A 12022-nucleotide genomic window follows, 5' to 3' on the forward strand; every position below is an offset into this window, starting at 1 on the left:
TTTTGCCCAGGTTCGCCTGGTGCGCCAGTTGCGGCCCTATCTGGACCGGGATGCCCTGTGCACGGTCACTCATGCGCTCGTGACCTCTCGCCTTGACTACTGTAATGCTCTCTACATGGGGCTTCCCTTGAAGACCACTCGGAGGCTCCAACTGGTACAGAATGCGGCCGCGAGAGTTGTCTTGGGAGTTTCCCGGTACTCCCATGTTACACCTTTGCTCCGCGAGCTGCATTGGTTACCAGTTGTCTTCCGGGTGAGGTTCAAGGTCTTAGTTATGATCTTTAAGTCCCTACATGGCATGGGTCCGGGGTACCTCGGGGACCACCTGCTGCCGGCTTCAACTCCCCTCCGCCCTGTGCGTTCCCACAGAGAGGGCCTCCTCAGGGTGCCTCCGGTCAGGGAATGCCGACTGGCGGCCCCCAGGGGGAGAGCCTTCTCTGTGGGTGCCCCGGCTTTGTGGAACCAACTGCCGGTGGAGCTCCGGACGGCATCGGACCTCCGAACTTTCCGTCGTGGTCTGAAGACCCATTTGTTTGAATTGGCCGGTCTGGCCTGACGGGGGAGCTGGGTTTTAAATTGTCATTTTAGATTGCATTATTGTTTTTTAATTGGGCACTGATTTAATCTTTGTTTTAACTTTTGTATAGTATTGTATTTTTATTTATATGCCCTGTGAACCGCCCTGAGTCCCCAGGGAGAAGGGCGGTATATAAATTAAATAAAACATAAAACAAACATGATTATTATATCTATAACCCTGTATTTAGCTCTGGGAAGGGGGGTGGTTTGGGGTGGGTGGGTTTTGGGGATATGTATTGTAAAATCTGTTTTTGTAAAACTCTTTAATAATAATAAAAAAAAAACATTGGGTGTACTCCCTCTGCCAAAGCGACAGCTCGCTCCATGCAGAAAGTCGAGACAGACACCATCCGAACCCAAGACTATTAGCCCCTGGGGTGTTATCTGTTCTGTTGTTCACTTTGGAATTTGCACCATGCTTTCCACACACACACACACACACACACACACACACACACACACACGCACCCATGCTCCTGCCCACAAATCACAGTTCAGAGTCCAGAGAGACCAAACAGGGCAGCGTGTCTCTTTTGCAACTCAACACAAAACAGTGACGAAGCAGGAAGCACATCTTTTTGCTGGGAGCCCATCAGCCCCCATGGATCTTATCAATGCCTTGGCCCCCTCGTCTTTGTTGAAGTAAGTTCATGGGGGGAGGGGGGGCTCACGGGGCTGGAGAAGTTGGGGTTAGCCATCTCGACTTCCGGAGTCCTTGACATCCTGGTTTCTCTCTAGCTAGTTCTCAACAGCTAAGCCTTCTTTCGTGGTTAGTTGTCTCTGCCGTCCAACCTTTTCACAGGTTACAGCAGCAGCCAACACAAGGATGTTGGGGGACCATGGAAGCAGGGAGGTGGGGGGGGGAATTCCCACACCTGTTTGTGTGAAATCAAGGAAGGCACGGCAAACTAACTAGGTTCTCTCAACTTTTTAACCTCCTGGTCATTTACACAGATTACCCAGCTGGATTCAACCATGGGGGGGCGAAGCTTGGTCTGTGGTTATCTGGTTGAGGGGGTTGGGATTAGGGGAGAGGGCGTGTTATATAAACCTGGTTTGCTTGCTCTCTGGTTGTGGCTCAAGAGACCCAGAAAAAAGGCTTGTCTCAGGAATCAATTCAGCAGAATGTCAGTTCCGTTGGAGGAACTAAAAGGGGGGAAAGAGAGAGAGAGAGAGATAACCAAGTTATATCTGGAATAACGTGAACATCTGCAGTTAAAATGGGTTCGCTCTGAGTTGGCTAATCCTCGAAGAAGATTCGAATTCAGAACAGGGTCCACGTTTAAAACTGATTGCCAACGGAACGAAGTTACCCATTCTGGCTTCACTCTTCTTTTAGAGTCGGGATCTCCAAACTTGGCGACTTTAAGACTTGTGGACTTCAACTCCCAGAATTCCCCGCCCAGCTTTGGGAGTTGGAAGTCAAGATTGGCAAGATTGGGAAACGGGAGTCTCCAAACTTGGCTGGCTGAGGAATTCTGGGAGTTGAAGTCCAGAAGTCTTAAAGTTGCCAAGTTTGGAGGCCCCTCTCTTAGAACAATCTTCCAACCTTGCCACTTTAAGATCCGTGGACTTCAATTCCCAGAATGCCCTGGGCAGCTTTGAGAGTTGAAGTCCATCCATCTTAAAGCGGTCAAGCTTGGAAAACCCTGTTAATGACAATAATAAAGGGGGGGAGGGGAAACTAGATATTTATACTGTACCAAGTCAAGAAACATAGATAGTTAGCTTTTCAGATTAAATGGTCTACTTATTTATTTATAAAATTTATAAACCGCCCATCTTACCCCTGTATCTTAGTAAGCCCAGTTCTATAGCAGCAACTTTCAGCCAATCATGGCTTATTTCACAAATGCAAGGTGTGACCTGGCTTGTTTCGTACTTCAGAAGCTAACCAAAGAAAAAAGCAACCTAGAACTAAGGAGAAATTTCCTGACAGAACAATTAACCCGTGGAACAACCTGCCTCCAGAAGCGGTGAATGCTCCAACAATGGAAGTTTTTAAGAAGAGACTGGACAGCCACTTGTCTGAAATAGTGTAGGGTTTCCTGCCTGAGCAGGGGGTTGGACTAGATGACCTCCAAGATCCCTTCAAACTATTATTATTATTATATTATGATGATGATGATGATGATGATGATGATGATGATGATGATGATGATGATGATGCAGCTAAAAACCCCTCATGCTCCTTGGATATGTGTATGCAGTTAAGACGGACTCCCTAGCTACTCCAACATTACTCCAGCCCCCTTTTTCTGGAGAAAAACAACTACCTGGAATTTGGACTATGACCTCCAAGGCTAAAGGAGCAATAGTTGCTGTAATAAACGGTTCCACGTAATCCTGATTAATTGTGGCTGTTTGGGGAGCCCTATTAGGGCTTATCTCTCAAAAATCAGGGAGAGGCAGTCTTACAGAAGGACTCTCTTAGTGGCACTGCAGAAGAGAAAGGCCTGTTTTTCGCTGGACACTCTGCACATGATCTGATGGATCACTCTGCAAGATCACATGACCCGTTAATAGCAATTCCCCTTGAGCTTCGGACCGCCCCGGATCTCCAGTCCTTTCGCCACGGCCTTAAAACATTCCTTTTCCATCAGGCTGACCTGGACTGACGATAGGGATTTTTAAAATGTTTTTAAATTTTAATTTATTCATTTTAATTATTTTATCGGGGCTGTTAGTTTAATTCTTTTTTAACTTTTGCATTGCTGTATTTTTATTGTTGTTAGCCGCCCTGAGTCCTTCGGGAGATAGGACGGCATATAAGTCCAATCAATCAATCAATCAATCAATCAAGTTATAAGGCCTTTATAGGACTCCACTTGGAATACTGCATCCAGTTAGGGTCGCCACAATATTAAAAAAGAGACTTTGGAAAGAGTGCAGAGAAGAGCAACAAAGATGATCAGGGGGCTGGAGGCTAAAACGTGCAAAGAACAGTTGCTGGAATTGGGGATGTCTAATTTAGCAAAAAGGGACGCGGTGGCTCAGTGGGTTAGGACGCTGAGCTTGTCGATCAGAAGGTCGGCAGTTTGGCGGGTCGAATCCCGAGTGCCGCGTAGCAGAGTGAGCGCCTGTTACTCGTCCCAGCTTCTGCCAACCTAGCAGTTCGAAAGCACGTAAAAAATGCAAGTAGAAAAATAGGGACCACTACGGTGGGAAGGGAACAGCGTTCCGTGCGCCTTTGGCGTCCAGTCACGCCGGCCACATGACCACGGAGACGTCCTCGGACAAGCGCCGGCTCTTCGGCTTTGAAACGGAGATGAGCACCGGCCCCTAGAGTTGGAAACGACTAGCACGCATGTGCGGGGGAACCTTGACCTTTACTTTTTAATTTAGCAAAAAGAAGGATGAGGGGGGAAATGATAGCGGTTTTCCAATATCTCGGGGGTTGCCACAAAGAAGGGGGGGGGCACCTATTCTCAACCTGAAGGCAGGACAAGAAGCAACGGATGGAAACTAGTCAAGGAGAGAAGCAACCTGGAACTAAGGAGGAATTCCCTGACTGTCAGGACAATTTAACCAGCGGAACAGCTGGCCACCAGAAGTTGTAGGGGCTTCATCACTGGAGGTTTTTAAGAAAAGACTGTGCAGCCAGTTGTCTGAAATGGTGTAGGGTCTCCTGCTTGAGCAGGGGGTTGGACTAGAAGACCTCCAAGGTCCCTTCCGACTCTTCTTATTCCGTTCTTCTCGCTCGACTCAGGTCAGTCTCCAATGCAGGCTCGGAAATCTCCCGCCGGGTCTGGATGCTGAGCCCTCCGCCCCAACGGCCGTTCCGAGTGTGCGATCACAAGCGCAACCTCCGCAAAGGACTGATGGCAAGCACTTTGGGAGAGTTACTTGACAAGGTTTGTAGATTTATTTGGGATGTGTCTTGTAGCTTTTTTTATTGTTTCAAATCCTTTAATTGCGAATATTTTGGTTCGTCGGCCAATCGGCCAGAGGTTCAGACTGAATTTGGTGCTTTTGTCCACCTAGGGCAGGGGTCTTCCAACGTGGTCTTTCATGACTTGTGGACTTCAGCTCCCAGAATTCCTCAGCCAGCGTGCCTGGCTGAGGAATTCTGGGAGCTGAAGTCCACAAGCAGGGGTCTTCAAACTTGGCCCTTTGACGACTTGTGGACTTCAACTCCCAGAATTCCTCAGCCAGTGTGCCTGGCTGAGGAATTCTGGGAGCTGAAGTCCACAAGTAGGGGTCTTCAAACTTCACCCTTTGACGACTTGTGGACTTCAACTCCCAGAATTCCTCAGCCAGTGTGCCTGGCTGAGGAATTCTGGGAGTTGAACTCCACAAGTCGTCAAAGGGCCAAGTTTGAAGACACCTGACCTAGTGAGTCCTTTCCAAGGACCTAGGATAGGCAGATGTGTTTGTGTTGATTATTATCATTATTTTATCTCCCAGCCAATGTACACACACACACACACACACACACACACACACAAACACACACACCTATTTTGAAGGTCAATTTCTGAATTTGCAGCAGGTCACTCCAAGTCGACCTCTCTTTTCCTACCTGTGAAATGGGCATAAAATTTTGTTGCACATCCCTCCAAGTCGACCTCTCTTTTCTTACCTGTGAAATGGGCATAAAATTTTGTTGCACATATTTAACGCTTCAAAGGAAGCAGTTTGGGTGGTGGTGGGAAGTCTCTTCACCATGCAGGCCTGAGTTTTGTTGGTTTCATGTTTTGTAGGCCAGGGAGACCCTCTTGATGTCCGGTCTGGTTTCCTTGGTGCTGGAAGAAGACGGGACCCTGGTTGAGACGGAGGAATTTTTCCAAATCCTGGAAGACAACACAGCCTTGATGGTGTTAGAGAAAGGACAGAAGTGGACTCACGGCAAGGTGGGGATCAGCAAATCAAATTGGACATCCGTTTGTCGGGGATGGAGTAAGGTCTCCTTCCTTAAGCAAGGGGTTGGACTAGAAGACCTTCAAGGTCCCTTCCAGCTCTATCAGTCTATGATCTGTTTGTTTGTCTGTCTGCCTATCTCTATCATCTATCGATCTATCGATTCTTTATCATTATCTATCTACAGCATATATCTATCTATCCATCTAGATCATCCATCGATCATTATCATTATCTCTATCCATCATTATCTATATCATTATCTATCATTATCTATCATCTATTGATCATTATCTATCATCTATCCATCTATCATCAACTATCCATCATTATCTACCTATATCTTTATCCATCTATCCATTATTTATCTATCATCTATCAATTGATCGATCATTATCTATGTATCTATCTCTATCATCTATCTATCCATCATCTATCTTTATCATCAATCATTATCATTATCTATCCAGCTATCATTATCTATCTATCTACAGTATATCTATCTATCCAGCTATCATTATTTATCTATCCAGCTATCATTATCTATCATTATCTATCTATATCTATCTATCCATCCATCTATCTATTTATCTATCATCTATCAATTGATCAGCCTTGGTGGAGCAGTGGGCTACTGCCTCCTTAAGCAACACCAGCTGCCTGCAATTAGTGCAGGTTCGAGTCCCACCAGGCTCAAGGTTGACTCAGCCTTCCATCCTTCCGAGGTAGGTAAAATGAGGACCCAGATTGTTGGGGGCAATAATCTTTGTAAAAATGCCGCTGGGGGGGGGGGGGCGAAAGCCCTAATAAGCAGGCATATACATAGAATGAAGGCTATTGCTAAGCTTGTAAGCCACCCTGAGTCTTCGGAGAAGGGCGGGATATAAATGGAATTAAAAAATTTAAAAAAAATTATCTATCGGTATCTACCCATCATTATTTATCTATCATTATCTATCTATCTATATCTGTCTATCCATCCATCATTATTTATCTAACTATCATCTATCGATTGATCAATCATTATCTATCTATGTATCTAGCCATCTATCATTATCTATTTATCAGTTATAAGGAAAAGATTGGACGTCCATTTGTCCGAGATGTCCTAAGGTCTCATGCCTTGGGCAGCGGGTTGGACTAGATGATCTCCCAAGGTCCCTTCCAGCCCTAGGATTCCGTTTCTATGCTTCTAAACCCTCCAGTTCTTTCGATCGAGTTTTATTATAATATCAACCTATAAAAGGAACAAAAGTAAGAAAATACAAGAAAAATAAAAAGTGCAAAAAGGAAAAAAAAATTTTTGACTTCCCACAGTCTTTGGTGCAGCAATTACAAAAATACAGGTTTAGCCATTAGCTTTCCCCTTTCACAATCTTTCGGCCATCTCTGGTTACAAAATCATTCTAAAATGAATGTTTTTCTTTTTCTTTTCACGTTAGTCAAACGGCTCAAAGGTGAGGAATAAATTTTGTAGGTATTCCAGATCCGTTTGGGCGATGACCCAAGTGCAGCCACGCTAATCTCTGGTTTGTCCGCCCTTATTTCTTCAGAAATCTGGGGGTTTCGCCCAGCTAAGCTCCCCAACGTCAGTTGTGGTGAACATAAAAGCTGGCAGGAAATACCTTTGGTGCATTTTTTTTAAAAAAAAAACAAACCCCAAACCACATTATAAAATAACTGCTAACATTGGTTTCCTTGGCTTGGGGATTTGGGTTTTTTGTGGTTTCATACCAACACACACACACACCCCTCAAATTGCTTTGGTGTGGTGTGCATTTTTCTTGTTGGGAATCTCAGTTTTCCTTTGTTTTAATTATTTATTAGATTTTGATCCTGCCTTTATTACTTTATAAGTAACGCAAGGCAGCAAAAAATACTTACTCCTTCTATTTTCCTCACAGCAACAAAAACAGCCCTGTGAGGTGGGCTGGGGACTGGCCCAAAGTCACCCAATTGGCTTTCACGCCTGAGGAGGGACTAGAACTCACTGTCTCCTGGTGATTGAGCCAAAGTCACCCAGGTGCCGTTCCTATCTAAGGCAGGACTAGAACTCACCGTCTCCCGGTGATTGGGCCAAAGTCACCCACCCAGTTTTCATGTCTAAGGCTGGACTATAATTCACCGTCTCCAGGTCATTGGCCCCAAATCACCCACCCGGTTTTCATGACTAAGGCGAGACTAGAATTCATCATCTCCTGGCAATTGGCCCAAAAACATCCACCCGGTTTTCATGTCAAATGGGGGACTAGAATTCAGTGTCTCCTGGCGATTGGCCCAAAATCACCCAGGTGCCGTTCATGTCTAAGACTGGACTAGAACTCACCGTCTCCAGGTGATTGGGCCAAAGTCACCCAGCTGGCTTTCCTGTGCAGTGAGGGACTAAAACTCACCGACTGCTGGTGATTGGCCCAAAATCACCCATGAGGTTTTCATGACTAAAGCGGGACTAGAATTCACTTTCTCCTGGTGATTGGGCCAAAGTCACCCAGCCCGCTTTCATGCTTAGGGCAGGACTAGAACTCACCGTCTCCTTCTGATTGGTCCAAGTCACCTACTGGGCTTTCATGACTAAGGCGAGACTAGAACTTCCAGTCTCCTGGTGATTGACCCAGTCACCTAGCCAACCTTCAAACCTAAAGCAGGACTAAAACTCAAGTCACCCAGCCCGCTTTCATGCTTAGAGCAGGACTAGAACTCACCGTCTCCATGAGCCGTGGAGGCACAGTGGTTAGAATGGAGTTAGGGAGATCGGTAAAATGAGGACCCAGATTGTTTGGGGGGGAGCAATAGGCTGACTCTGTAAACCCCTCCTTCCTTCCTTCCTTCCTTCCTTCCTTCCTCCCTTCCCTTCCCTTCCCTCCCACTGCCAGCAGTTTGATCCTGACCTTCCAAGGTTGGTAAAATGAGGACCCAGATAGTTTTGGGGGGGTGGGGGCAATAGGCTGACTCTGTAAACAGCGTAGAGAGGGCTGTAAAACACTATGAAGCATTATATAAGCCTGTGTGCTACTGCTATCTATCTATCTATCTATCTATCTATCTATCTATCTATCTATCCATCCATCCATCCACCCACCCATCTATCTATCCACCCACCCACCCACCCACCTATCTATCTATCTATCTATCTATCTATCTATCTATCTATCTATCTATCTATCTATCATCTATCTATCTATCTATCTATCTATCTATCTATCTATCTATCTATCTATCTATCTATCTATCTTCTATCTCTATCATCTATCTATCCTCCCTTTCTGTCACTGCGTTTTTTTCTGTTTGTCAGCTACGCACGTCTCACTCTGTTTTTCTGCCAGCTGCAGAGTAATCTTATCAATGTAACCGAGGTGATTGTCACATGTCCAGCCACGTTATGGTTTCAATCTGGGTTTTTTTTGCTATTAAGTGCGCACGTCTACAAGTTTTCTCTCTTTACTTTTTTTCTCTTCTCTTTGATTCTGTCTGATGAGAGGATGTAGTCAGTTAAGTTCTTCCTTTGTTTTCCAATTAAAGTTTTATATACAGTAGAATACGCCTGGGTTTTCTTTATTTTTACCTGATGTTTACCATGCGTCAAATGAACCACGGTTCATCGCCCTCTGATAGGGAATTATTGATTTATTTCCCTGACACTTTCCCTCTCTCTTTCTGTCTCTCTCTCTCTCTCTCTCTCTCAATCAAAATCAGGACCCAGATTGTTGGGGGGGGCAATAGGCTGGCTCTGTAAAGCGCTTAAGAGAGGGCTGTAAAGCACTACGAAGCGGTCCATAAGTCTAAGTGCGGTTGCTATTGCTCCCCAGAGTACCAGTCGGTCGTTTGCCCTGAGCGGAGACAAGCCTCGAAACAGCCAGGATATCGCCCGCATCACCTTCGACATCTACAAGCTCAACCCGCGGGACCTTTTCGGCAGCCTAAACATCTCGGCCACTTTCTACGGGCTCTACTCGATGAGTTGCGACTTCAAATGCCTGGGGCCGAAGAAGGTTCTGCGGTGAGCCTGGTGCAGAGGGAAGCTTAGGGATGGCCCAAGTGCTTTTCCAAGGAACAGCTTCCGCCATTTCCCACAAAAGGTTGGAAAGGAGGCAGGAGGCCCGGTATGAAATGCGAGACAAGGCAAATTGCTGCAAGAGACACTCTAGCTCAGGGGGTCTTCAAACTTGGCCCTTTGATGACTTGAGGACTTCCGACTCCCAGAATTCCTGACTGAGGAATTCTGGGAGTTGAAGTCCACAAGTGATCAAAGGGCCAGGTTTGAAGACCCCCTGCTCTAGCTATTGCAGTGATAAACCCATCTCCAGGCTGGCCCTGTCAACGCATCCACTCATTGGATTATTTATTTGATTTTTATCCCGCCTTACGATGGTTTACGAACAATTCTCAAAGTGGTAAACATTCTTGATACTCCTTCCTCCTCCTATTTTCCCCACAATCCTCTGAAGTGGGTTGGGCTGAGAGACAGGGGCTGGCCCTAAGTCCCCCAGCCACCTTTGATGCAAAGATGGGACTAGAACTCACCGTCTCCTGGTGATTGGCCCCAAGTCACCCAGCTGGCTTTCATGTCTAAGGCGGAATTAGAACTCACCAACTCCTGGTGATTGGCCCAAAGTCACCTAGCCGGCTTTCATGCCTAATGCAGAACTAGAACTCACCATCTCCTGGTGATTGGCCCAAAGTCACCCAGCTGGCTTTCATGTCTAAGGCAGAATTAGAACTCACCAACTCCTGGTGATTGGCCCAAAGTCACCTAGCCGGCTTTCATGCCTAACGCAGAACTAGAACTCACCATCTCCTGGTGATTGGCCCAAAGTCACCTAGCCGGCTTTCATGCCTAATGCAGAACTAGAACTCACCGTCTCCTGGTGATTGGCCCCAAGTCGCCCAGCCGGCTTTCGTGTCTATGGTGGAACTAGAACTCACCGTCTCCTGGTGATTGGCCCAAAGTCACCCAGCCAGCTTTCGTGCCTAAGGCACTAGAACTCACCATCTCCTGGTGATTGGCCCCAAGTCACCCAGCTGGCTTTCATGTCTAAGGCGGAATTAGAACTCACCAACTCCTGGTGATTGGCCCAAAGTCACCTAGCCGGCTTTCATGCCTAACGCAGAACTAGAACTCACCATCTCCTGGTGATTGGCCCAAAGTCACCCAGCTGGCTTTCATGTCTAAGGCGGAATTAGAACTCACCAACTCCTGGTGATTGGCCCAAAGTCACCTAGCCGGCTTTCATGCCTAATGCAGAACTAGAACTCACCGTCTCCTGGTGATTGGCCCCAAGTCGCCCAGCCGGCTTTCGTGTCTAAGGTGGAACTAGAACTCACCGTCTCCTGGTGATTGGCCCAAAGTCACCCAGCCAGTTTTCGTGCCTAAGGCACTAGTACTCACCGTCTCCTGGTGATTGGCCGAAAATCACCCAGCCGGCTTTCATGTCTAAGGTGGAACTAGAACTCACCATCTCCTGGTGATTGGCCCAAAGTCACCCAGCCAGCTTTCGTGCCTAAGGCACTAGAACTCACCGTCTCCTGGTGATTGGCCCCAAGTCACCCAGCCAGCTTTCATGTCTAAGGTGGAACTAGAACTCACCGTCTCCTGGTGACGGGCCCAAATTCTCTTTGCCAGCTTCCACGCCTAAGGCTATCTCACTTTAGTAACAGAAACCTCGGGCACCCTTGTGGCCGTTAACTCGAGGACTCTCCGTACCACCTAGCTTTGTGAATGGTTTTGATGGAAATCCTGTGTCGCCTTTTTCCTCCAGGGAGATCCTGCGAGTGGCTTCCACCGTCATGCAAGGCGTCGGGCACCTCCTTTTGGGGGCTTCCAATTACATCCGCCGGCTCCTGGACGCGGGGGACGGCTGGCACCCCCAAGTCAAGATAAGCAATTACCAACACTGAGGCCTTCCTCCCTGCAGACGCCGGGAAAACCTTCCAGCTTCGGAAGTGGATCTAAGGGAACCCACTCGATTTGGGACTCAAGATTTAAAGAGTATTGAAACAAAAAAACAAAAAAATAGGGAGATTTTACCTGCGGCTTTCTGTCCCCTTTCCAGAGGTTAAGGGGGATTGATCCAGGCTGGCATATACAGACCACGGATGCGGCGTACCAGTGCTTCAGAGTATCTTCGGATAAGATGCTTCGGGTAGGACTGCAAAGCCTATCATCCCTGGCGGTACAATCGCTACAAGCCACCTTTGCCAGGTTTGGTAAAACACACACACACACACACACACACGGCCTCCTGACTCCTATCCAGCAGCGTGGGCCTCGAAGGAGCAGGGCGAAGTCATAACCTTTGCTTGCAAAGAGTGGGCAGTAGAGCCTCCAGCTCCGCAACCACTCTACCTGCATTGAACTGGGAAAGCAGAAAGCCCAACTAGCCCTCCGCTTATAACCATTTGCTTACTGATTGAATTCATACTTCTACAGACCAGCTCTCAACTCGCAACTGTTCCGTTTAGCGTCCGGCGCTGGGAGGAAAAAAAAACCCACCCTGATTTATAACCAGGTCTAGCATTTTATGAGCGTTGCTGCGCCTTCCCCCACATTCACGAAAATCAAAATCCGGGCGCTTGGCATGATCTT

General features: G+C 47.0%; 1 protein-coding gene across 1 annotated transcript; it reads left to right on the plus strand.

Annotated features, from left to right (window-relative positions):
- Window positions 1–1180: 1180 nt before the first annotated feature.
- Window positions 1181–11422, plus strand: CIDEB (cell death inducing DFFA like effector b; the record flags this gene model as incomplete). The annotated part of the gene is made up of 5 exons (XM_083377807.1): window positions 1181–1221; window positions 4289–4433; window positions 5283–5432; window positions 9246–9436; window positions 11196–11422. The coding sequence occupies 5 exons, from the start codon at window positions 1181–1183 to the stop codon at window positions 11332–11334; spliced, it is 666 nt and encodes a 221-aa protein (XP_083233933.1). The 3' UTR covers window positions 11335–11422.
- Window positions 11423–12022: the final 600 nt, after the last annotated feature.

This window comes from Vipera ursinii (assembly GCF_947247035.1).
Source record: "Vipera ursinii genome assembly, chromosome: Z".
Classification (NCBI taxonomy): domain Eukaryota; kingdom Metazoa; phylum Chordata; class Lepidosauria; order Squamata; family Viperidae; genus Vipera; species Vipera ursinii.